General features: G+C 36.9%; 2 protein-coding genes and 1 long non-coding RNA gene across 5 annotated transcripts; 2 read left to right on the top strand and 1 right to left on the bottom strand.

Annotated features, from left to right (window-relative positions):
* The first annotated feature begins 8,318 nt into the window (after nucleotides 1-8,318).
* On the top strand, nucleotides 8,319-9,985 carry LOC103945397 (F-box protein At3g07870-like). The gene has a single exon (XM_009355957.3). It carries the CDS (start codon nucleotides 8,596-8,598, stop codon nucleotides 9,706-9,708), a length of 1,113 nt encoding a protein of 370 aa, XP_009354232.2. The 5' UTR covers nucleotides 8,319-8,595; the 3' UTR covers nucleotides 9,709-9,985.
* A 536-nt stretch (nucleotides 9,986-10,521) lies between these two features.
* On the top strand, nucleotides 10,522-22,030 carry LOC103945394 (nudix hydrolase 3). Of its 3 annotated transcripts, none has more exons than XR_007258307.1 (23): nucleotides 10,522-10,958; nucleotides 11,273-11,452; nucleotides 11,665-11,742; nucleotides 11,935-12,031; nucleotides 12,241-12,374; nucleotides 12,511-12,592; nucleotides 13,173-13,259; nucleotides 13,674-13,780; nucleotides 14,251-14,422; nucleotides 14,501-14,754; nucleotides 15,417-15,498; nucleotides 16,104-16,169; nucleotides 16,353-16,430; nucleotides 16,542-16,637; nucleotides 17,026-17,132; nucleotides 17,214-17,382; nucleotides 18,427-18,510; nucleotides 18,950-19,044; nucleotides 19,164-19,254; nucleotides 19,348-19,494; nucleotides 19,870-19,936; nucleotides 20,109-20,257; nucleotides 21,728-22,030. XR_007258307.1 is itself a non-coding variant. In XM_048583952.1 (22 exons), the coding sequence occupies exons 1-22, from the start codon at nucleotides 10,867-10,869 to the stop codon at nucleotides 20,204-20,206; spliced, it is 2,463 nt and encodes an 820-aa protein (XP_048439909.1). In that variant the 5' UTR covers nucleotides 10,522-10,866; the 3' UTR covers nucleotides 20,207-20,517. The 3 variants fall into 3 exon arrangements, 1 of the variants encoding a protein (XP_048439909.1); XR_007258308.1 differs by lacking the exon at nucleotides 21,728-22,030 and adding an exon at nucleotides 20,532-21,045; XM_048583952.1 differs by lacking the exon at nucleotides 21,728-22,030 and having other exon boundaries at nucleotides 20,109-20,517.
* LOC125477108 lies at nucleotides 20,494-21,729 on the bottom strand. The gene is made up of 2 exons (XR_007258310.1): nucleotides 21,099-21,729; nucleotides 20,494-21,005 (listed from the first exon to the last, which is right to left on the bottom strand). It is a non-coding gene; the product is annotated as an uncharacterized LOC125477108 (long non-coding RNA).
* Nucleotides 22,031-26,724: the final 4,694 nt, after the last annotated feature.

Genomic DNA, 26,724 nt, shown 5'->3' with positions numbered 1-26,724 from the left:
GGAATTGTGACCGTTACCAGCTAGAATTTGGTCCTAATCTGAACCAAATGGATGATCACTCTAGCTCTCCATTTATTTGCAAGTCCTACGTGCTTTAAAAGCTCAAAGTGGATACAAAATTCGCCTAGAACTTGACTTGTACGGATGCTTTTCATTGTTAGTTTGACAGTCTTTTTATTAATATCAACAAAATAAAGGAATTCAATGTCTGCGTGTTGTATTTTTTTCTTATATTGCTCATTTGTAATCGAAAGGTTACGGGCTCGAGTCGTGAAAACAACATTTTTATAAAGCAAAAGTAAGACTGCGTACTATATACGTTCCCTTCTTCCTTGATCCTCGCAAAGTATAGAGCCTTGTTGGATTGGGGTTGTCTTTATTAATGCTAGGTAGACTATTCAACCAAATTCGTGAACTATGTGATGTGTCACTAAAAGAAAATAAGCATGTTAATCAACACTTAGGTAATAATTCAATTATTAACAACCACAGTTTACATAGATGATTTCTCTAGCATTCCTTGCATGAAAAAGCATCGAGTATTATTGCAGCTTGTATTTCTTTTTGCAATAAGAGCTGTTTAACATTTTCCATTAAGATTTATTACATATATTTTTTTTTACCCAAGCGATATTCTACTTTAAGGGTAGTTTTCGTAATTTACTGAACATGATTTTGAATGCTCTACAATATAATTTGGCTTGGCCGGGGTGAGTCTAGTCATTTGGGGTTAGTTTGGGATTGTGATGCTTTATTATAAAAATAAAAATAAAAATAAAAATAAAAAACATCTTATTAAAAAAATCTGAAACATCAAATGTGTTTGGTAAAACAACAAAAAAAAAGTGAAATTTTTGAAAACTGTTGTCGACGATAGTAGAAAAACATAGAAAAAAAGAAGTAGGATTTATAATGCTTCAAAAAAAATGCTTTTTATTTCAAAGCATAGTAATTAATGCGCATTTAATGAAAATTTCAAATGACAAATATACACCTATCATTGTCCTTACATTATTCTCTTTGACAATTATTATATCACATTAAAGACCATATCATTTTGCCACTCGATACTACAGTTTGATGGTATTCCTCTTCAATTCGAAGTGAGAGGTCTTAGATTTAAATCTAATGGATGGCTAATTCGATACCAAATTAGAATACCCATTGTGGCTTAATCGAACTCCCTCTCTCCTTAGTGTAAAAATAGCAATGTATTAAAAAAAAATATCATATCATTTTTAGTTATTTAATATATCCGCATCAATTTATATAAAGTTTACCAAATACTCAGACATTTTTTTTTGGGTAAAGTACAAAAAACTACCTCAACTATTGGTGTCACGACACTTTCATACCTCATCATTTAAAATTGACAATGTCATACCTCATCTTACGAATTTGTGCCAATGTTATACCTTTCGTTAGCTTGGCGTTAATTTGTCAGTTAAATGACGTGGCTTGATCCAGACCCCACTTTCTATTAAAATATTAAAAAAACTAAAAAAAAAATCATTTAATATTTTTAAATATTAAAATAATAAAAAATAAAAAAATAAAAAAAAAACAAAACCTTTCGTCCCTTCCCCCCCCCCCCCCCATCTCCCCTTCTCTCTCTCCCCATCTTCATTTTCTTCTTTGCTTAATCTTCAAATAAAAAAATAATAAAAAAATTTGAAAACCCATCAACCCCCAACCCCCCCAAAGAAGAAGAAGAAGAAGAACCCCAACCCAGTTCGTCAAGGAGGAGGGGGTTGGCTTAGCTCATAATGTGTTATAAATAATGTGGTTCAAATTTGCCTTTGATGAAAATCGAATCTAAAACCTCTCACTTAATCGTTGTGTATTTATACAACATATATATGGAATTGTGACCGTTACCAGCTAGAATTTGGTCCTAATCTGAACCAAATGGATGATCACTCAAGCTCTCCATTTATTTGCAAGTCCTACGTGCTTTAAAAGCTCAAAGTGGATACAAAATTCGCCTAGAACTTGACTTGTACGGATGCTTTTCATTGTTAGTTTGACAGTCTTTTTATTAATATCAACAAAAGAAAGGAATTTAATGTCTGCGTGTTGTATTTTTTTCTTATATTGCTCATTTGTAATCGAAAGGTTACGGGCTCGAGTCGTGAAAACAACATTTTTATAAAGCAAAAGTAAGACTGCGTACGATATACGTTCCCTTCTTCCTTGATCCTCGCAAAGTATAGAGCCTTGTTGGCTTGGGGTTGTCTTTATTAATGCTAGGTAGACTATTCAACCAAATTCGCGAACTATGTGATGTGTCACCAAAAGAAAATAAGCATGTTAATCAACACTTAGGTAATAATTCAATTATTAACAACCATAGTTTACATAAATGATTTCTCTAGCATTCCTTGCATGAAAAAGCATCGAGTATTATTGCAGCTTGTATTTCTTTTTGCAATAAGAGCTGTTTAACATTTTCCATTAAGATTTATTACATATATATTTTTTTACCCAAACGATATTCTACTTTAAGGGAAGTTTTCGTAATTTACTGAACATGATTTTGAATGCTCTACAATATAATTTGGCTTGGCCAGGGTGAGTCTAGTCATTTGGGGTTAGTTTGGGATTGTGATGCTTTATTATAAAAATAAAAATAAAAAATAGCTTATTAAAAAATTTGAAACATCAAATGTGTTTGGTAAAGCAACAAAAAAAAAGTGATATTTTTGAAAACTGTTGTCAACGACAGTAGAAAAACATAGAAAAAAAGAAGTAGGATTTATAATGCTTCAAAAAAAATGCTTTTTATTTCAAAGCATAGTAATCAACGCGCATTTAATGAAAATTTCAAATGACAAATATACACCTATCATTGTCCTTACATTATTCTCTTTGACAATTATTATATCACATTAAAGACCATATCATTTTGCCACTCAATACTACAGTCTGATGGTATTCCTCTTCAATTGGAAGTGAGAGATCTTAGATTTAAATCTAATGGATGACTAATTCGATACCAAATTAGAATACCCATTGTGGCTTAGCCGAACTCCCTTTCTCCTTAGTGTAAAAATAGCAATGTATTAAAAAAAAAAATATCATATCATTTTTAGTTATTTAACATATTCGCATCAATTTATATAAAGTTTACCAAATACTCAGACATTTTTTTTTGTGTCACGACACTTTCATACCTCATTATTTAAAATTGACAATGTCATACCTTATCTTACGAATTTGTGCCAATGTTATACATTCCGTTAGCTTGCCGTTAATTTGTCAGTTAAATGACGTGGCTTGATCCAGACCCCACTTTCTATTAAAATATTAAAAAAATTAAAAAAAAATCATTTAATATTTTTAAATATTAAAATAATAAAGAAAAATTTATAAAAAAAAAAAACAAAACAAAACATTTCGTCCCTTCCACCCCCTATCTCCCCTTCTCTTTCTCCCCATCTTCATTGACACGCCCCGACCCCGATATTCCCCGAATACCAGGATAGGCACGTGCTGGCCGACACCCGAGGGTGACGAAAGTCATTTATTGAGTGCAAATGCTGAAAACAAAGGATAAATAAGGCTTATAAATATAAAAGAATAATGAATATGCAAATAAGGACCGTGTTCAGAGCACACCACTAATCTAGAACACTAAAAGAAAATAATATAAATTTGAATGAAACGAAGGAGTGGGTCCTACACCGAGAGGGCTCGAAGATGCCGATGCGAATGTGCCTGGACGTCGGGATTGTATGCCTCGATTCTAAGTCCTGAAGGGGGCGCAAAACAAACATGAGTGGACCAAGTTGATATATATATAATAAAACAGTTATCAACATACTAACTCCCAGGTTTTATGAAAACACATATATATAATGATAAACATAGGTTTTCCGAAACCTAGGATGTCGTGCAATGTCTCAAATCATAATTCGCATAAATAATAAACACTAGTGAATGTCCGATATAACTCTTCAGGCCCCATGCCGGCTCCCCGTCTCTGAGCACACAGTCAGAGGAAAATACACTTCAGGCCCCGTGCCGGCTCCCCGTCTCTGAGCAGACAGTCAGAGGAAAACACACTCCAGGCCCTATGACAACACCAAACCGTCGCCCGGGACGGACCGGATCTATCCCTACGTCCTGTAGCGGAAAGGACCACTAGGTAAGTACAAAACCAGTGAACATACATATATTGAAAATCAACTTCATAGTATAAAGTCATCCATCATCTATACTATAAAGAAGTGTTCTAAACATGTTCTAAATATCATATCGTCATCCATCAGATATTCTACAAGAACATGGGTTATAGGAAAAATAGTAATAATTCAAACTAGCCTCAGTAAGCATATTATCTCGTAAAACGTTCATAAAACATAATCATAAAGTCATGCTTTTCTGTGTATACAATTCTACCATTAAAACATGCATTTTTAGAAGGGGTCCACTCACAGTACTTCGCCGTCGAAAACCCACGCCATCTAGTGAAGAAGGAAACGCCATAGATAATCGCTCATAAGCACATAAACGGTACATTTAGTCAAACTCTACTCAAACGATTGAATTTGGGAAAACGGACATCGGAAACGGGTTCAGGACGTCGAAATTAGCCTAGGAGGGGTCCCGCACGAAAACCCAAAAAGTCAACGCTGACCGTTGACCAGGTCAACGGGTAACGGGTCCGGGTCAGGGTCAGGGTCAACGGGGCAGGGTCACGGGTTTGGGCTTTAGGGTTTGGGTTAGGGTAAATGGGTTTAGGTTTTAGGTGAAATGGGTTTGGACTTGGGTTGGATCCGGGTTGGGCCTAATGGGTTTAGGGTTAGGTTTTTAAGTGGGTTGGGTTTGGGTAAAAAGGAAATGGGTTTGGGTTTTTGAACCTCACGGCCCAAGGCCTAATTAAAAAAGGGATATGGGTTTGGGCTGCAACCAAGGCCCTAAGGCCTTTGGGTTTGGTGGTCGCCGGATTCCAAGGAGGGGGAAGGCCGGATTTCAGCCGGAGAATTCCCAAGCTCCGTTGGAGCTCAAAACTCAACCAAAACATGTCATTCAATATACCAAATTGAAGCCCCGAAGGTAAGGAATCGAAATATACCCTTGGTTCCCGTCATTGTGGTCGGAGTTGGCCGGAAAACAGCCTGGAAGCCACGGATGTCCGCCGGAAACTGGGTAAGTTTCAAATGAGCATAACTTCTTCAATACTCAATGAAATTAGATGAAACAAAAAAGGAAAGTTGTAGTACTCAGCGAGACGAAGAGATTGATACCTTGTACGCCGGCCAACTCGCCGTGGTTAGGCCGGAAATCTCCTCGAAATGGGCGGTGCTCGCCGGAAAACTGAGAAATGTCTCCCGAGGTGGTTTCTTCGTGGTTTGACGTCCCAAAACACAACCACGGGATTAGAAAAGAGTTATAGGCGTGGGCATGGGTGTGTGTGTGTGTGTGTGGGTGTGTTCTTGTCAGACCGAGAGGGGGGAAAGGAGAGAGCATGGAGGAAGAAAGAGAGAAGAGAGAAGAGACTTTTCAAAAAAAAAAGAAAAGGGAAAGGGAACCGGGAACCGGGAACAAAACAGGGGGTGGGTCCCCTGGGCTCACCGATTAAGGCTCAAAAACAATTTTAAAAAGAAAGGTATCCCCAAACTTAGTGAAAATACAAAAATACCCATTTTCTTACGTAAATTCCGGGACGGGTTGTTACATTCATCTTAGAAAAAGAAGGAGAAGGAGGAAGAAGAAAAAGAAGAAGAAGAAGAACCCCAACCTAGTTCGTTCCCCCACCCCCCCCCCCCCCCCCCCAAAAAAAAAAAAATCCAACCCAACCCCCTACAACCCAGAAAGAAAAAGAAGGAGGAGGAAGAAGAAGAAGAAGAAGAAGAAGAAGAAATAAACTTAGACCCCGTTTGCCAGCTCGATTCAGCGGGTGGAGAACCTAGGCGTGGAGAAAATGGGGGGAATGGGTGTGGATTTAAGGAGTGAGGTGTGTAGAGAAGGGAAGAGGGTGGGTACGAGGTTGGGTGTGGAGGGTGGTTGCAGGGGAAGACAATTGGTTTTTTTTTTTTTTTTTTTTTTTTTCTTTTCTTTTTTCTGGGTTGCAACAGATAGGGGGAAGAAGAGGAAAGAAGATGAAGATGGGGGAGAAGAGAGAGGGCGCAGGGGGGGTGGGAAGTGACAAAGTTTTGTGTATTTTTTTTTCTTTCTTTTTCTTGGGTTGCAGCAGGTAGGAAGAAGAGAGAGGGCGCATGGAAGGGGGGGAAGTTTTGTTTTGTTATTATTATTTTTCTTTTTTCTGGGTTGCAGCATATAGGGGGAAGAAGAGGAAAAAAGATGAAGGTGAGGGACAAGAGAGAGGGAGCCCCCGGGGGGGGAGGGACAATGTTTTGTTTTGTTTTGTTTTGTTTTTCCTTTTTTCTGGGTTGCAGCAGGTAGGAAGAAGAGGAAGGGACATGAAGATGGGGGAGAAGAGAGAGGGCGCACAGAGAGGAAGTTTTTTTGGTTTTTTTTTTTAAAAAAAACTTTTCTTTATTATTTTAATATTTAAAAAATATTAAATGATTTTTGTTTAGTTTTTAATAATATTTTATTAATTTTTTAATAGAAAGTGGGTCCCGAATCAAGCCACGTCAATATTTAACTGAGAAATTAATAGAAAAACTGATGGAGGTATGACATTGGCACAAATTCATAAGATAATGTATTACATTGTCATTTTAAAAAGATAAGGTATGAAAGTGTCATGAGACTAATAGTTGAGGTAGTTTTTTGTATTTTACCCTTTTTTTTTTTTTTTTTTTTTTTGTCAAAATCACTTTTACAAAAAATTTATCAAACACTTAACAACTTTATTTTACAACTATTTATTCTCACAGCACAACAAAAATAATTTTTATTTTTATTTTTAAAGCACAACAATACCAAACTAACGTCCAATGACATGATGGAATATTTGTAAGTTTGAATTTTAGTTAATAAACGCGCGTGGTCCAATATCTTAATGGACAAGTTGTTGGGTTTTTACGCATGCATGCCATTCGAAACTCCCACCTCCCCAAATTATTATTTTTTATTAAAAAAATTAGTTAATAAACATGTCGTCTTCTGTTGGTCAATGCAAGGGAGAAATTTTTTATTATGACGAGAACACGGATGATACATCACGTGTTTTGATGTAACTGGTAGGAAATTTTACTTTTTAAGTTATTAACTTTGTAACACATATATCTCACTATTTGTATAATGATATATGATGTACCACCTCGTGTGCCGATTAGGGGTGGGCAAATGGGTACTAGACATGCAGGGCAAGTCAAGTACATGGGTTTCGGGGCGGGTACAGGGCGGGTCTTAAAATTGTAAAACACAAACGGGACGGGTTGGGGCGGGTTCAAGAAATTAATGGGGCGAGGCGGGTCCAAAAGGCCCAAGAAACAAGGCCCCGGCCGGACCCGTTTCTCCCAAGCCCACTCAATTTTCTGGTCTAAAAGTCCAAGTATTGCGTTGGTTTTGTGCTGTACACTAGTACTTGTACAACATTTCACTTATTTCTTTCACTCATTTCACCCCTCTTTTTTTTTTCACTCTTTCTTTCTTTATTTTTGTTTTATTTTTTTACTCATTTCACTTTTTTTTTCCCCCACTCAGACCCTCTTTTTCTCCATCCCAAGAGACCCACGATCCCCAAACTCCATTAAGGACAAGAAGATTGAGGACTCAATCGAGAGACTGCCACCCAGTGGTTGGACAACAACCAGTTATCGGATGCCAATGAGTTCGAAGACAAGACGGAATTGGAGAGCATCTGCAACCCAATCACAAGGTGAAATTATTTAGGTTTTGTGAACTTGAAATTTTATGTTTTATCTAGGACTTGAAATTATAGATCAATGCTTCTTCTTTTTTTCCCTATTTGCAGAACCTTTTGGTCGATGAGTAGGAAGTGGAAATCACAAGGGAATTGATTGAAATTGCTTAGATTGAGAAACCCTAAGGTATTCCCTTTCTTTTATGATGAGAAGGCAAATTGGATTCGTGGGTTTGTATGAAAGAGTTTTGTGAAAACCCTAATTTAATCCCTAATTTGCCTTGAGAGTGCATATCTTGCGGTGGTTGTTTTGATGGAACCGCCGATAACGACGTTGTTCGAAGAAGCGAATCTTCGAATGAGGAGAACAAAGAGGAAAGACCACCAGACTTGAGGCGTGAGTGAAAGATTTGGACCTGTGGGGACCCGTAAGAATCGACACGTTTCAAAAGGGCGGGTTAGGTCCGGATCCTGTTTTGAAAAATCCAAAACCCGTCCCACCCCGCCCCGTTGTATTTATGAACGGATCTAGTCCGGTTCCTGAAATTTTGGGCCTGTGCCCACCCCTAGTGCCGATCACATTGAGAAATCTATCGTTGCAAGGAAATTTCCGATTAACATGACTTTAGAGGGTAGACTGACTTTAAACATCAATATCAGCAGCCAAGTTTGAAGAGGCTTTCTGTTAACTGGCAAGAAAATGATGCCCTGACCAAATATCTTTGACCGAGGAGCTGCTGAACAATTATTTAAGGTCTGGGAGTTTAGGCATCGTGGACTATGAAGCACAATTATCCCGAGGAAATCGAACAACGATGTCAGAATACCTTCCCGAAGAAATTATAGTCCAAATTCTTCTTAGGCTTCCCGTCAAACCTTTGATTCAGTTCACCTCCGTCTGCAGATCTTGGAACTCCATCATTAAACACACTAGCTTCATCAACGCACACCTCAACCTTAACCAAAACAAAACCAGCAATAACACCCCTTCCATCCTTCTCAGGCACTGCCCCAAGGATCCCACAGTTGAGCGCTATTCTCTACACTTTGACAATGACTCCTTCCTAGAACACTCAAAGCCACAGCTTTCGGTTCAGAGCTTCATCGAGTGTTTCCGGATTGTGGGCTCGTGCAACGGATTACTTCTCCTGTCCGACGATTACCATGCAGAAACCAACACTTTGATTCTATGGAACCCCTCAATAAGAAAGTTCGTCTCACTTCCAAAGCCTCATGAACCAACCTCCCCATATTATTCTGTTTATGGGTTCGGCTTTGATTCGAAGAAAAATGATTACAAGGTAGTGAGACTGGTGTATCTCCGCCAAGATGATAAAGGCCAAGCTTGCCCTGAAGTTTCGCTTTATTCACTAAATTCAGGGTCTTGGAAAACCATTACAGCAACTGCTCCTAATTATGTCATCGCTCAGACATTTTGGTCTCAAGTTTTTGTCAAGGGAGCCGTGCATTGGATTGCGTCTCATCGAAAAGAAAATGGACTCCGCAAAGTGATTTTGTCATTTGATGTGAGTGGTGAGACTTTTAAAGAGATTCAGTTGCCAGAAGTTTTACCACATCAGTTTCACAATATTTCAGCTGCTGGAAAGTCTATTGCTGTGAAGCACTATGAGGAAAATACACATAATATTTGGATTATGAGAGAGTATGGGGTGGTGGATTCATGGACAAAGAAATTCTCTATTGATAGAAATGTCACCCCGAATTTCCTAGTTATACAGATTATGGGGTGCAGGAAGAATGGCGAGTTTCTGTTAGAAATGTATGACCGTGGAGGGAAGACTGGAAAGTTGGTCTCTCATGATCCTAAGAACAACAGAAATGAATTTCTAGGAATTCATACAGATCCAGGTTATTCATGTATTGAATATTACACGGAGAGCCTAATTTTACTCGATCGAGCGAGTTGATGCACATTCCACGAAGGAGGAAGAAAATGAAGAATCGTTGAAAAGTAGCTAGGTGCTTTAGTTTTCAGTTTTCATTTCGTGATATATTACACTGTATAAATCCTTATTGAATTAGAATATCCCCATATGTGCTTGTCTCTCGATGATGAGATTTTCTGCTCTACTATGGTTGGTAGAGTATCTATCTGTCCGTATGTGAGTTTAAGAAGGGGAAGACACGGGGAAAGTTATGTTTGTGCTTGCTATGCTATATATATTATACACATATATTGATTCAGTAGATTTTTATTCTATGAGTTGTATTAGTAATGAGTGTCGACGCGAATACGGCTTTAATCCGGATACTGAATGATGTGTTTTCATAATTGTTGGGGGCTGCATGACAGAGTGGAGCTTATGAACTCATTCCCCTTGGCCATCTCATCAGCTTTGAACTTGGCAATTTGGGCCTTGGTTTCAACCTTGCTAACGTTCTTATTCTTACAATCAATCACCTGTTTTTCTTTGATGATGGCGGAGATGGTGGCAGAGGCGTTGGTTGTGTTAACAATGGTTTTGAGGGTGATGGTAGTGAAAATGTGGTGGTGCTGGTGGCCATGGTATGGTGGAGTTGGTGATGTTAGTGGTGGACCTGGTGGTGGTGGTAGCGGCGGAGGTGCTTGTGGTTGTGGTGAGACATTGGAGGTGAAAAAGTGGTGGCCATGGGATTGATGGATGTGATGGTGGTGGCGGTGGTGAGATATGGTGGAGGTGGTGGTCGCCATGGTTGCATGGGCAATGGCAGTTGAGAATGTTGTGGTGGCAATGGTAACAGTGATGGTGGCTTGCATGATTTAATTTATTTTAGTTTTTCTTAAAACTCTAACTTTGTTTTCAAATGTATCTTTCTTGTCTTTTCATACTCGAGGTGCTTGAAGTGCTGTGGAAGCATGCAGAATACTGGAGGTGCTTGAGGTGCTGTAGAAGCATGCAGAATACTGGAGGTGCTTGAAGTGCTGCGGAAGCATGCAGAATACTCGAGGTTCTTTAAGTGCTGTGGAAGCACGCATACTCCACCTTTTGCAGAGAAACAGAGGAAGACAGTAGAGTGAGAAATCAGAACCGAATAATCTCTGGGGGCGGCGGCGATTCGACCGACTGAAAGTTGTGATTAGCGCAATGGCGGTGACAGAAGGTGATGTTCATACACAAGAAGACTACTTTGACGTCCTCACCAAAACCGGCCAGAAGACCGGCATTTCCAAGCCCAGGCAAGCAGAGCTAGTATTTTTTTAATTGATTTAATTATTTTCTTGTAATTTCTGGAAAACAAACGGAAAATATTGTGGAAGGGAATGATATGGATTAAGAAAAGTAAGTGAATCAATTACAATTATCAAGTAAATTGAGCAACTCAATTGACCAATTTAGATAAACTCCAACCCCTGTTTTATTAATGTGTATGTATGTAAATGTTGTGTTTCTGATTTTTAAGAAATTTGTGCTGATAACCCACTAGTTCTGAATGTTTAGATTCAACTGTATATGTTTTGTGGTATAATGAATGTTATTGATGCTCATGTAGGGGAGATGTTCATCGAGACGGGGATTACCATCGAGCTGTTCATGTGTGGATTTTTGCTGAGAGTACACAAGAGCTGCTTATCCAAAACCGTTACTACTGCAAGGATTCGTGGGCGGGACGGTGGGATATCTCAAGTGCTGGACACATATATGCTGGTGATTCGTCACTTACAACAGCTCGGTACAAAGTTTCATTGCCCCTACCTGTAACATACTTATAGCTTGTACTTACACCCGTTGCTATCTATGAACTGTTGTTTGATAATATATTCGCATTGTTAAAGGTGCATTTACAACCGAATAGTTTTTTTTAGTTGTTTTTTTTGGGTTAAAACTTGGAGCTTTCTGAACGGTGGTCGCTAAAACACTAAAACACAAAAATGTATGTTTCAGGAGGGAGCTTCAAGAAGAGCTGGGTATAGTACTTCCAAGGGATGCATTTGAAATGCTATTCGTTTATCTTGAAGAGTGGTCAGTAGGTCAATTCCTTTATTTTGTTGTTGGATATATATATATTTCTTTATTCGGTATAGACATCTTCATTGTTATTGTAATCAAGAACAAGTTCTGGAATTGACAGGAGGTAGAAGTGTCACAAAAGTATATATGGAAATCAAATTGATAGAAGACATTGTATATTAATATGTTACATTTTGAATGCAGTGTGATAAATGATGGAAAATTCATTAACAATGAATTCAATGATGTATATTTGGTAACCACTGTGAATCCAATCCCTCTCGAAGCATTTACTCTTCAGGTGAGAAGAAGATCTGTCAGTTACATTCTCTTTAAGGCAGGAAGTATGGCCATAAGAATTATTGATCATTCTTAGAAATAGTTCAAAGACTAGGGGTGAAAAGTAGTAAACTATGATGATGATTTTTTGATATTTGTTGCTATGTGCCTATGTAGCCATAGAAATTCTCACGAGTATCCGAACATCTTTGCATTTCTGTTTAATGACAGGAAACGGAAGTCTCTGCTGTTAAATATATTTCTTATGAGGACTATAGAAACTTACTTGCTAAAGAAGACCCTGATTTCGTCCCCTACGACGTAAATGGGCAATATGGTCAGCTTTTTGACATAATTGCACGGAGGTATGCTGCTAATAGTAGATCAATATGTTCGTAAATGTGAAAACAGAATGACATGCCATATCTCCCTATCAAGTTCAAATTTCTCGGATATTCACTACTTTCTTATGTCTGTTATTTCATATTAAATTTAATAAAGGTACAAGGAGAACACTATAGGTCGAAGTTTAACACTACAAAAGCAACTCCAACGTTATGCTCCTGTTACCCTCAGTGCCGAGGTTAGTTCCCTGTAGTCAATTCTTGCATCTGTTAGTCTTTTTGTAAATTATTTCTTTAGTTTATTCCTTTTTCTTCTCTACTTCATTTGATTTGGACTATTCTGTCATGGTGCAATGATTTTAAGTTTTTGTCTGAAGTTGGAAAGAAAAAATGATCAATAAGTTTTTGCTTCATCCTGAGTTGTCAAGAAGCTTCATCTTTTGTTTTAGCGATTGGGATTAATTTGCTTACGCCAAAATCTGCATTTGACTTTTTTGGTTGCACTGTGTCTGGGTGATGTGAAATATGAATTCTAGAGGTATTATTTCATGTGCATACTGCCGAAAAGGCATGCAAGGGCTTTCAAAGGCATTGAGCTCCTTTTGTAAACCTTATGGGTATTTAAGCAAATGGTGTAATTTGTTTTGTCGTATTTCTATTTAAACTTCATGTCCAGAATACAGGATATTATACACTTTTGATTGTGAAGTTCCTTTCCCCCACTTTCACATATTTTGTAATTTGTTGGTGTCCTTCCGTCTTCTTTTAGTTGGTTGGGTCCTTGAAGTTAAGTTCAGCGTATTTTGTTCTTTGTTGCAGTTAACAGGTCTTACAGAGGCAGACAGGGAGGCCCTGGTGTTACTAACTAAGGCTGCAGCAATTATAGATCAAATCTTTTACCTTCAGGTTGTATAGACTCGCACAGAAATACATGCATTGTTAAATAACTAAACAGACGCTCCGATCTGTGTATTTGTGCTGTTAGGCTATTCTGAATCTCTGATGCATAATGATCATTGATATGCATGAAAACCATGATGTGTGATGCTGTTTCATGGTACATCTGACTATCACCAGTTGTGTGCATCTGCACACTCATATGTTGGATCATATTTTTCACTATAATTTGCTATTTTCACATGAAAGTAAAAATGCACTAATGAGCTAGGCTGTATGAAATATCTTGTAATTTTCATGTGTTGCAGCTAGTTTGTCACGCGCATATTTTTCTTTTCCTTTTTTTTTTTTTTAAATCCTTAAAAAATGTTGAACTGACCATTTCTGATTTTTTCCACTCCATTTTTCTAAATTTACATTTAGGTTTGGTGCTGTAATCCAGTTCTAAGGGATTGGTTGAAGAAGCATGCGGATGCATCACAGTTAGACAAGTTGAAATGGATGTACTATGTTATTAATAAGGGTCCATGGTATGTATTTTTTAACTCAGTGCTCTTTCAGGTGTATGCACATGCCAGTTTTACGTACATATATACCATGTTGTGTGTGTCTTTGGTGTGGGTATGCTTGTGTAATTTGGGAAGTTACTACTTGAGTAAATGTCCGGCTTTGGGCTTTGGTACAATTGATTCAATGGAAAAATTCTGCAGGGTTGTTAAATTTTCTGGTTATGTGAAAAATTGGGTTGCTTTACTTTAATTTTGTACTGAATGTGGCTTGCTTGTTAAAACTAAATTTTGAAATTTCTCCTTTAGTGTGATGTGATTCATCTTGGCAGAACCAAAGTTGTGTACTGAATGTGGCTTGCTTGTTTAGTTTCTTTGTTTTGAATGGATGGACTTCTTGGTCACCCCCTTTTTTCTTTGCTTCTCCCTCTGTAAAATCCCTGTTACCTTTTAACAATGAAAATAAAAATATTAAGTTCGTTTTCTATGAACAGGTCGTCCCTTGATGAAAATGAGGCATTTTTGACAACTGCAGATTCGGCTATAAAGTTGCTTCCTGAAGCAACAAAACGGGTTACTGGGTGGAAGGGACTTGAATACAAAGCTGCGTTTCCTATGCTGAAGCCTCCTGGTGCAAACTTCTATCCGCCAGACATGGACAAAGTGGTATATTGAATGAGCTCATTGTATTATAGGAAAGATTTTTTTACGTTTGTGAAGACAAAAGAGTTTCTTTCGGTGTAGGAATTTGAATTGTGGAAGAAAAGCCTAACAGAGGACCAAAAACAAGCTGCAACAAGCTTTTTCACAGTTATTAAAAGACAAAGCGAATTAAGTCTGGATTCATCCTTGTATGGCAGTACAGATGAAGGCACAAGTCATTCAGTGACATCCACTCGTGATCTATATAGTGTTCCTTTCTCCCAAGAGTATAATGCTTTCCTCACACAAGCAGCTGAGTTATTGCATAAAGCTGGTGAATTGGCCAGTTCCCCCAGGTATGAGTCTGAAGACTTTCATTTCTTAAGTTGTTTCATTACTGATTATGAGGTTAATAATTGTTTATGAAATTTTCACTGGTTCAGTGTGGGTTTAATTTACAGAGGTTTCAAGCTTTACAATGTATAAGTAAAGCAGACAAGAGTCCAACAAAAATCCCTTGATATTTTACTGTGAAATATGGCTTTTATGTCCCTAGATGTCAGCTATCCCTTAATATTTGGCTGTATGTATGGCTTGTTTTGTGACTGGTATCCAGTGGTATATCACAATGAAATATCATGGGACAAAAACTTGCCCTCTATATGTAAAGGAATCTGTCATTTGTATCTGTTATTGTACCTCATAAAGCACAGTTCTTTCTTTTTCTTTTTTATCAGTGAAACTCTGTATTTAAACACATTAACTCATCATCCATAAGTTCTTAACGTTAAATTAGAGTGAGAGAGATTAAGTTTGATTCTTTGCAATTGCAATCTCCCAATTTATAGTGAATTCTGCATGTTGGCCTCTCCAGTGATGGGAGGAGGTCCACATGGGAGGGGAAATGAGAGTGCTAAATACTGATGTCAGAAAAAATTACAACTACAAAACTTGACAGTGGTTGTGCTAAATATTATCTGTGTACAAATGTTAACTTAATTTTTTGTTTGCTATGAAGTTTGAAGAGATTTTTTCACAGCAAGGCCGATGCTTTCCTTTCAAATGACTACTATGACTCAGATGTAGCCTGGATGGAGTTGGTTAGTAGAGTATTTAATATACGATTTACAATCATGAATTATAATTCAGTTATATGGTGTTGGTTATATGTTCCTTCCTATAAACAATTTTTCCATGAGCTACTTTATTAATATGTCGAAGTTGCTAGCGCGCAGTTTATATGGTCTTATTATTGGTTTTACAGCGTACATGAAGACGGTCATATAATTGCTTATTGTTAATTATTTTCTATTTAATTTAACAAGAATATCTAGTTTTCTAAAGTTGCATTGCCCAGCCTAATCTGTGCCTATTCCTGTGCTGAACAATGGGGTTATATCTTGTAATAAGGAATCCCCTATTATCTAATTTTCTTTCTTAATGTATAACCTAAACAGCAATAAAATAAATTCGAAACCAGCGGCCCAGTGGAGGTACTAGCAGCATATCTGCTCTACCCACTAGAAATACATTTTCACCCCGCACTTGCCTTCAAATATTTGATCATTCTTGCCTGCTTAAATGACCCAAAAAATTGCCAACAGACTACAACTTTACAAAACTTTAGCTTTTGCCCACCACAATAAGCACAGTGTTTCTCACAGTGTTGAACCAGCCTTTGTTTTTGGCTACTGTTCTGTTGTAGGACTCTAAGCTGGATGTTACTATTGGTCCGTATGAAACATATGAAGATGCTCTTTTTGGATACAAGGTATTTTTTATGTGGAGCACCCTTGTGTTTTGAGCTTCGGCATTTATCACTTTGTTTTTTATACTATTCATTTTCTTGCATTTGGGCATTTATTTTCTGAAAGGACATATTTGGGAATTTAAGTGATGTAGCATGGTAGTAATTTTCGGCCTTTAGATGTTATTGAACTGCCTTTTATTTCAGGCTACTTTTGAGGCATTTATTGGAGTTCGGGATGACAAAGCAACTGCTCAAGTAAAGCTTTTTGGTGATAATTTGCAGGTACTGTTGTACAAACATTTTCTACCGGAGATGCAATATCTTACCAAAATAATAAAGATCCTGACAACTTTGTTATTCCTTTTAACCATCCATTATTATTATTTTTATAAGGTTTTGGAACAAAATCTGCCACTGGACAGTGTCTACAAGTCCAAAGATCTGATATGTGCTTCTATTCGAGTCATCGATCTTATTTACAATGCCGGAGTAAGTTTTGGAACTCTGGTAAATCTTTCAAGATGTTCTAATCTATGGCAACATGCAAGTTTTTCATCACACAGGCACAATGACTGGGATTATGGTTTTCCCTGCTTCTAACCCTATACTGTTGAGCCAAATAGTCAATAAAAAAGTGTTTGGAGGGTAGGAAATGAAAATACATACGTGTCATATTTAGGTTTGAGTTTCACATAAATCTACCAATCACAAGTAAAGTTAGTAGTGGCTCGGGTTTTAATTAAATAGTTTTCTTCTTAGTTGTAAGGTCAGTCCATGGAGGTCAGAGTCTTCTTGACCTGTGTTTAATAATATATTATATATATGCAAATTGATCTGGTTGGTGAAGTGACATTGACAACTTCAAAATTTACCCCAGGATGTCAAGGGTCCTCAAACTGTTGCTTTTAATCTACCAAATGACGAGCGTATTGTAAAAGATCGAGGAACATCATTGGTCATGCTTAAGAATATCTCAGAGGCCAAGTAAAATTTTCCTTCCCTCAGATGAGTATCCATTATTGCTTTTCCAAATTTTGATCTGTTGTGTTGGAATGGTAATGTCAGGTTCAAGCACATTCTTCTGCCTATAGCCGATGTTTGTATTACAAAGGAACAACGGGAACTTGTAGATTTTGAATCTTTCTTCACTCACACAATTTGCCATGAGTGCTGCCATGGGATTGGACCTCATAGCATAACACTTCCAGATGGTAGAAAGTCAACAGTGAGATTGGTGAGGGACATCACTATAAATTATCTAATTTACTTGTTCACTATAGTTTGGTTTGACAACCTTCGTGAATTGCATCGCTGCTAATAGTAAACCAAACAATTCTTCAAAATAAGGTTCAGTATATCTAGCAGAAAAGATAGTTTAATAAACTTTTATTGTCAATTTTATAGTAATTGTTGCTGGTCAATGCACATTAAAACTTGAAGTTGATTTCCCAGCTCTACCTATCTTACTACAGAGAGACATTGAAACATATTTGAGAATTAAAGTGTTGCAGCAAGAACACTTTATTAAAGTCCAGTTTCCTTGCAAATTCCTTGAAATCTTGTGTTTCCTTGCAAAACCCTATTCGGTTGCTTAAGTTTAGTTTGCTTTTTACAGTCAATCATGGTGGCGGTGGCGCAGGTGATGCCCACCTTATTTGACTTTTCGTAAAAACAGTGTCTTCATATTGTCGAGGCATGTGATGACTATGTTGTTGAGGTGTTAAGGCACTTTATGTCATCATGTATGTACGAGCATGATGCCTAGTTGTTAAAGTGGGCAATGATATTTCCAGCCTCCTTCAAATGGAACATCTTGCATCAAAATTAGAAGTTTTGTTTCGAGTTTTTGTGAAAATGGATCCCAATCAGTGATTCTTGACATTGTCAGTATAGAAAGTCTCTATAGATGACTATTGGTCAATTTTTTTATATGACCCCAGGAACCCAGTTGCATATTTATTTATTTATTTTTGATTTGGGGTTTTAGACGTTAATGAATTTCTTTAACTGATGGAGGAGTTCATTAGTTATGAAGCATTTTTTAGATCAGTTGTATTATTTATGGTAAAAAAAAAAGATATTCTCATAATTTTTACCAATTTTTTACGATTATATTCAAAGTTCTTGTGCTTCTTATTGTGTTTCTAATGTCATATTAAACAGTTTTAAGAAAAATCAATAAAAAAAGAAGGAAATTTCGGAAGGTTAAGTATATCAAGTGTGCACTGTTTTCTTAATGCCAAATCTGGCCCTGTGTCCCTTTCATCTCTTGATAAAGGAACTGCAAGAACTCCACTCAGCTCTGGAAGAAGCAAAAGCTGATATAGTTGGCCTTTGGGCATTGAAGTTCCTAATCCACAAGGTGAGTGGCGATTAATTTGGTTGAGATTGCTTCGCTTCATTTTATCTCATTAGTGGGATAGTTTGGTTTACAATTTTTTTTTTTTTTTTTTTGTTGACACATTTGCATCTTTCATTGGTTTTAATTATGTTATCATCAAGACAAGTGGCCCTTTACCACACTGGTGGAGAGGAGTGTTGCCCTTGCATCGGCTCTCTAATCTAATAAATCTATCGTTTGACAAAAAAAAATTCTTTTATCATCAAGATGATGCCGGACCTCTTGTTGATTGAGTCATTTTACCTTTCCCTTTAATAATTATTAATGAAAATGTTCTTTCTCATAAGAAGTTGTGTTATTGTCACTGGTATTCATAATTTCATCGTGTGGTGGCATAAAAGCTGTGTTCTAGTGCTTATGCTAGTTGAAGTTCCAAATTTCTCTGTCTTGCTGGTTCCAGGACATGCTCTCAAAGAGTTTATTGAAGTCTATGTATGTTTCTTTTCTTGCTGGATGCTTCCGCTCCGTACGGTTTGGTCTTGCAGAAGCTCATGGGTAGGCTAGTAACTCACCCTCCTCTAGTCCACTTGTGTCACTTGTCAGCAAGCAAATTATACTATAGTAAGCATCTAGCATGTTTGGCCACCAAAGTATCTTATATTGTATATTTGCAGAAAAGGACAAGCGTTGCAATTTAACTGGTTGTATGAGGAAGGAGCCTTTATTTTGAATCCTGATGAAACATTTTCTGTTGACTTTACCAAGGTATTACTTCTCAAGTTCCAAATTTCCTCCTTATGCCCCCTGAGATGACACATCAAGGCCATATATATAACTACTCTTTTGTTTTGGTAAAAGGTTGAAGGTGCAGTTGAGAACCTGAGTAGGGCAATACTCACCATACAAGCAAAAGGTGACAAGGAGGCTGCAAAGGCACTGCTTCAGAAATACTGCATAATGACGAACCCAATAAAAGTTGCTCTGCAGAAATTAGAGAAAATTCAGGTACGAACGGCTACTTTGATCAGCTTGATCCAAATATGAAGAATTATGGCAATTATATGCATATTATTAAGCTGATATTTGCAAATCACTGGCATTATTAGACAGAAATTTCTAGAAGACATTTTCCCAGTTTTCATTTGATCAAGTTGACAGTTTGTGATCGTATTTATCAAGCTGCATTTTTCGCATTGAGAAATATTCGGTGATTTGAATTATGTAGTTTGTTTTCGGCTCCCTTCTGTTCTTTTTAAATGTTTGGAAATCCCATATAAAGGAAAATCCAAAACTGAAATCTGTAATCCAAAAAGATGCTTTAAGTTTCTGTGAATCATATGGCAACGTCATGCAATTACTAACGTTTTCTTATTTGCATAGGTCCCCGTGGATATAGTTCCCACATTCCCGGTAATTGATAAAATATTGGAGCAAAGACAACAAATGGGTGAGTCTCATTACCATCTTTCAAGGATGCTAGTAAATGACAACATAATTCCTGAGCTAATGACAGAATGCAATATTTTATATCTTGATCCCCCATCTTGTTATTCTTCCTCTACCTATTGAATATATCAGGTATCAACCGATCTCCTCATTTTTGTACCGTGAACTTGCAGATCATGAGACAGACAAGGCTTCGATGACTTTTTATCTCGCAGTAATCTTGTTGAGTGGTGCGATAATTCTCATTGCTATGCTCTATGAACTCCTCTGAGTTTGGGGACGCATGGATAATATACGGACTTGACCTAAACACAACATGAGGGTGAGTACAGACGCGTACATGATTACTTTGTTATTTGGTTGGTTACTTGTGGTACATTATGGATGTAAGATGGTTAAATGGATGACAAGTCGCATGTCGCACCAAATGGAAGATTGATTCGAGTCTGGTATGCAATAAAGTCGAGCGACTCAAGGCATTTTCCTCGTTTGAATAATAGTGTCCTAAGCTGTCATAAAACTGTAAGCATGATTGATTGATCGTAGGATTAATCTTGCTTCAATGCAACAAACATTTCTCTATTTTTTTGTTTCAGTGAGGATATCAGCAGCTTTCATAAAGAGCTCATCATCATTCACAACTTCAGGCATTCCTTCCAAAACTTCCATCACTTCCTCAATGCTACAACCAGGCTTATCTTTGCTTTTAGAACAGTTGTTTATAGCTTCTAAAATACCATCTAATTGTTCTGTCATCTTGGCCTCAATTCCAACTCTTTTAGAATATCTTGTTCTTTTTGTTCCCTTTCCTTATGTTGAAGGTTTAGCAAGGGAAGGTGTCTCAGCATCAGCTATGTCATCAAGTCCATCATTATTATCTATTTCATTCTCCAAATCATCTTGACTGTTTTTTTGTTCACCTATTGGATCTTCCTAGACATTATTACTCATCAACTCTTGTGAGGTTGCCCACGCACCTACACCTGTAACAGCTTCTCGTTCAAACAAAATGTCCAATTGGTCAACATTTTCAGTCCACTATTTCAATATTTTGCAACTTCAGGATTCTCCTGAAATATTACCAACTACAATTAACAAATTGTGATAAAAGAACATAAATATGCAGTTGGATTCTCCATTGATTTGAGATAATAATTTCTCACCTTCACTTTTTTCTCCCGCCACTCATCACTTGCAAAGATAGTTTGCTTCATAGGATCCATCCTAAGCCAGTCTCTTTATCAACTAAAGATGTCCACAATTGCCATTCTTTCTGAAGTGTTGTCCATTTGTTCTTGAGTTGTTTATGAACATATGACCTTTGAGTAAGGTCATTAAATTTCTTAATAACATTTTTCCATCCAATCCTATTAAGATGACCACCTGTTTGATTTCCGGCTAATGTGTTAGCTACACAAATGCTTATAAATGTCTCAACACCTGCATCATCCCACATTGCCTTGCTTTTTTTTTTTTTTCATTACCTTCCGCACCTGGATCTTGTACATCCTTAACTATATTTTTTGACATATTTATAAAGAGAAAGAAAAAAAAAACCATAGCACGTAATCCTAACAAACAACACAAAAGTAAGTTAAAAATAATGATGCATGATTTGTAATCTAATACTTGCTATATAATGCAGTACACCACTGCTTGCAGTATTTGTAACCTTAACAAGCAACTGATTTTTAGGTTGTTTTAATTGTACGTTCGATTTGTATATGCCCTCGGCTTCTAATTTTTTTTTTTTTTTTTTTTTTTTGGTTCTTTTGGGATTTTAAATTAACAGGTAATAATGAGCATTTGTCGATGGAGGAAGTTGTTGGCATACATGAAGGATTTAAGCTCATGGATATTAACAAGGGCAAGATTCCTGATGGGGATCTTCATATTATCATGGAAGCTGTAATAATCTATATGCATGTTCAATTAATAATTAGTTATGACCTGTGGGCTAATAATAATCTATATGCATGTTCGACTCAAAGGATATGAAACCCTCTTGTTTGAATGACTTTGTGTATTGCGTTACTATTTTAAAGATCCATATAATGCTACAGATAATAAGAAGATGGGTTTCTTTTCTTTTAAACAGGGTGGTGTTTTAAAGATCCATACATGCAGGGGACACTTATTCTCTATCAACATGAGGCCGAATGTTTGGTTTATGTTTTCTCCTTTTTGTTTCAATTATGAGGCCATATTTTATTGCTTTCGAGTCCATTCACAACAATTTCGACAAAAATAATATATAACCAGCAAAATTCTCACACTATATACAAATTTAGGATAAGAAATAGCATACATACCTCCACAAAAATTTCAGGTTATGAAGATGCAGAGAGATTTGAGAAGATGGAGAGAAAGAGATGGAGAAATAGCATACAACCTTAGAAAAAATTGATGATGACAATTCTGATGATTTTATAAAGTGTAATGGTATTTTAGACTTTGCAAATTAAAAATTAAGAATAATTTTAGAATTGAAAAAAAAAAATCATTAAAAAGAGTAAAATGCTTCACTTGTTTTCTTTGTGCCTTGTGTTGGTTATTGCAAGGAAATTTCCAATTAACTTGACTGAGAGAGTAGACTGACCATAAACATCAATATCAGCAGCCAAGTTTGAATAGGCTTTCTATTAGCTGGCAAGAAAATGATGCCCTGACCAAACACCTTTGACCGAGGAGCCGCTGAACAATTATTTGAGGTCTGGGAGTTTAGGCATTGTAGGGTACGAGAGCAACTACCCAATAGTCAGAGCTGCAAACTCCAGCCCATGCGGGCATGTGAACAGAGTAGAGCTCCGGCTCAAATTAGTGCCCGAGAGGCCGAGGCTGTGCGATGTTTGGCAGATATCAGGATGACGTTAGTTACGTTTTAAAATTAATAAAAAATATATAAATACTAATTAAAAATGAAAAAAATTAATAAAAAATGAAAAAAATTAATAAAAATCCGAAAAAATTAATTTTTTTTTTTTAAATTTGATTTAATTTTTCTATAAATATGTTATCCTTAGGGAAGTGTTATTGATACTCTAAAAATCTCATTCTACACTCCTCACAAGTCTATTTTTCTTTCCTAATATAGAAAGTTTGGAGTGTAGAATGAAATTTTTGGAATGCTAATAACAATTCCCTATCCTTATCTTCCAACTTACACCACAATTTTATATTTTCTCAAATACTTTGTATTGTAATTTCTTATTTAATGACACATGGTACAACGAGACCGATTAAAAATCTTATCCGAAATTAAAAATAAAATTATTTTTTATTTTTTGTGAAATAAAAAATACAAATATTTTATTGTCTATTGTCATGGCTATTCAGTTTAGGAGTAAAAATGCAAAAGGTAATTACTGTCCATTAAAGATGATTACTGTTCATTAGAGGGGATTGAATAGGAAGTTGCGGTAATGTCCTTACTCACGCTGGAGTTGCTCTGAAGCACAAATATCCCGAGGAAATCGAATAACGATCTTTCACAATATTTCAGCTGCTGAAAGTCTATTGCTGTGAAGCACTATGAGGAAAATATACTTAGTATTTGGATTATGAGAGAGTATGGGGTGGTGGATTCATGGACAAAGAAATTCTCTATTGATAGAAATATCACCCCGAATTTCCTAGTTATACAGATTATGGGGTGCAGGAAGAATGGCGAGTTTCTGTTAGAAATGTATGACCATGGAGGGAAGACTGGAAAGTTGGTCTCTCATGATCCTAAGAGCAACAGAAATGAATTTCTAGGAATTCATACAGATCCAGGGTATTCATGTATTGAATATTACATGGAGAGGCTAGTTTTACTTGATAGAGCGAGTTGATGCACATTCCATGAAGGAGGAAGAAAACGAAGAGCCTTTGAAAAGTAGCTAGGTGCTTTAGTTTTCAGTTTTCATTTCGTGATATATTACACTGTATAAATCCTCTTTGAATTAGAATATCCCTATATGTGCTTGTCTCTCGATGATGAGATTTTCTGCTCTACCACGGCTGGTAGAGGTTTCTATCTGTCCGTATGTGAGTTTAAGAAGGGGAAAAATACAGGGAAAGTTATGCTTGTGCTTGCTATGCTAGCACATATATATTTATATATATTGATTCAGTAGATTTTTATTCTATGAGTTGTATTAGTAATGAGTGTCGACGCGAATACGACTTTAATCCGGATTACTACTGAATGATGTGTTTTCATTATTGTTGGGGGCTGCATGACAAAGTGGAGCTTATGTATTGGCTTTGTTTGCAAGAAATTCATGATGGTATGCTGTCCACAACCAAACACGAAAAAGGAAAAGATTTAGTATCCGTTTGCGCTTATGAAACTGCAGAGATTCGAACTGTTCCTATCCGCACTCTAATCACCACCAATGTCATATGTTCCTTGCGCTACATAACTGATAGACTAAATGGTTTTGTTGCTGCCGTTGAGTTCGTGTTACTATGTGTATGATACACACACACACACACACACACATAAACACAAACAGATGTATATATGATATCATACATACATACATACATATATATATATATATATATATGCATATTTCGGTGCCTGGCTGGAGCTTCAGAAGAATTATGATATTGCCAATTTTTGAAGGGGCTAAGAATTATATACATGAATCATAACTTCTTGGACAATTTCGTTGATGTGTTTTTCATATAGAATCTTATTCCAAAAAAGGGCCGTGTCTTCGCTCACTTGCACCTATTTTCAACAATGAAAATGATGATGGTGATGGTATTGGACAGCCTGACCTAGCTAAGGCTCAAGATATTGAAATCGGCGATTACCAAAGGTAAAATATTCTAATCTCCATACCGAAAAAGTTAGTTGATCAACTTGATCTTAATATATATTTTGACTCGAACTGTAAGAAATTACCTACCTCGGTGAGAATTTTGATATGATTCGAATCATAAAATCGTTAAGTTCTGACAGATGAATAAGTCAAAGAGGACTGGCCTGATCTATATCTTCTACACTTAGCAATGAAATTGTAGTCTTCAAACAAAGACTCAGCAGACAACCAGTTAAAAATTTCTCACTAGGTCCTCATCTAAATGTGATGTCTCTCTTTTTATCAGGTGCACAGTCCATATAGTAATGCTGATGGATTTGGTGAACTTGAAATGGTCTCATAAACTAGCTAGTTGCTAAAAAGCCAACTTGCAACTTACACAGATAGAAGTCAAACTCTTCGTTTTTCCGGTTCCAGAAGGAAACTGTACTCGGGAGTGGGAGTGGTTGCCTTCTTATTTTGTAAACAAGGTTACGAAGCACAAATACTAAAATTAAAGATCGATCGATCAATCAATACTACATAAATAAACAATGTTACGAAGCACAAATACTTATTCGGAAACATTGCAATTGGGAAACATGACAAAGTTGATTGCATATATGTACTTGAAACTAGTGTACCTAAACGGATGACATATGGTCATTAAAAAGTGACACCAGAAATCAACATATACTTGGGTACTCACAGGGGAGTACCCAAATTACTGACCAAATGACATGGATCAATAAGAATATAACACGTGTAATTTTTTTTTTTCAAAAAAAGAAAACCAAACATGTTCACACTTAGAAGCCCAAAGGTTAATGGCGTCTTCTCCGAATGATGTAGGACTCCAATTGTCCTTCTCCCTCCCGCTCACACTACCTCTCCCTCTCTTCTCTCTCTCAGACTACATCTCCTCGCTTAGACCACCATCCACCCAGAGTAGTGATGGTGAACTCCGAGCAACAACAACGACGACCATCCACCCAGGCACCTATCCAGAGGATCCATTCTCTGCTGTATTTGATGGTATGCTTTTCAGTTTTGTATAATTTGAATTTGCGTTTGAAATTTTGGATGGTTGTTTTCTTGACAAAGTTTGTGGCTTTGCATTTGAAAATTGCAATATTTGTATTGAGTGGGCTTTGTTTCATCCCATATTGAGATGCAACAGAATAAAAGCAAATGAATAATGGAGAGCATAAAAATAAAACCAAATAAATAATGGAGAACATATTTCATGTCTCCGATATTAATGTTATGTTGCAGGTTATTGTGAACACGAAAAAATTCCTGAAACAAGAAACAAGAATACGTGTACAAAATAATATTTTTGTGTTTAATGATTTTGGGGTTACGATCTCTTTGTAATTTGATCTTCTGATTCTATCTCCGTAAGATGTAGGTTTGTTGATCCAAGGGCCGTCGAGGTTTGATCTTGGATGAACAGTTGTAAGTTTCTTCAAGGGCCTTCATGGCTTTGATCTTGAAGGTTGATGGAAGTTTCTTCAAGGGCCTTCGGGGCTTGATCTTGAAGGTTGATGGATGAGCGGATCTTCAAGGGCTTTTGGGCTTGATCTTGAAGAACGGTTGGTTTTTTTCAAGGGCTGTCGAGGCTTGATCTTGAATGAACAGTTGATTTTCTTCAAGGGCTTTTGGGCTTGATCTTGAATAATGGTGGTGTGGACTTCTTCAAGGGCTTTTGGACTTGATCTTGAAGGTTGATGGATGAGCGGATCTTCAAGAGCTTTTGGGCTTGATCTTGAAGAACGGTTGGATGTGTGGATTTGTTGATGTTGTTGATCCAAAGGGCCGTTGGGGCTTGATCTTAGGATGAACGATGAACACTTTCTTCAAGGGCCGTCGGGGCTTGATCTTGAGTTGGTGGAAGTTCTTCAAGGGCCGTCGGCGCTTGATCTTAAAGGAGGATTTGACGAAGAACGAAGAGTGCTTTCTTGATCCTTCGGGATTTTCTTGAGAGCTTTAGAAC

Source organism: the organism of the source record quoted next, unplaced genomic scaffold (assembly GCF_019419815.1).
Source record: "Pyrus x bretschneideri cultivar Hongxiangsu unplaced genomic scaffold, Pyrus_bretschneideri_v1 Contig20, whole genome shotgun sequence".
Taxonomy (NCBI): Eukaryota; Viridiplantae; Streptophyta; class Magnoliopsida; order Rosales; family Rosaceae; genus Pyrus; species Pyrus x bretschneideri.
Note: the sequence above shows the minus strand (reverse complement) of the source record. Positions and strands in the feature narration are given on the sequence as shown.

What these genes read in the sequence shown, in the direction of transcription:
- LOC103945397 (XM_009355957.3), top strand. Translation starts at nt 8,596, where the DNA reads ATGTCAGAATACCTTCCCGAAGAAATTATAGTCCAAATTCTTCTTAGG.
- LOC103945394 (XM_048583952.1), top strand. Translation starts at nt 10,867, where the DNA reads ATGGCGGTGACAGAAGGTGATGTTCATACACAAGAAGACTACTTTGAC. An exon ending in ACCGGCATTTCCAAGCCCAG is followed by an intron (nt 10,959 to 11,272) that starts GCAAGCAGAGCT and finishes ATGCTCATGTAG; the next exon opens with GGGAGATGTTCATCGAGACG. An exon ending in ATCAAATCTTTTACCTTCAG is followed by an intron (nt 13,260 to 13,673) that starts GTTGTATAGACT and finishes ATTTACATTTAG; the next exon opens with GTTTGGTGCTGTAATCCAGT.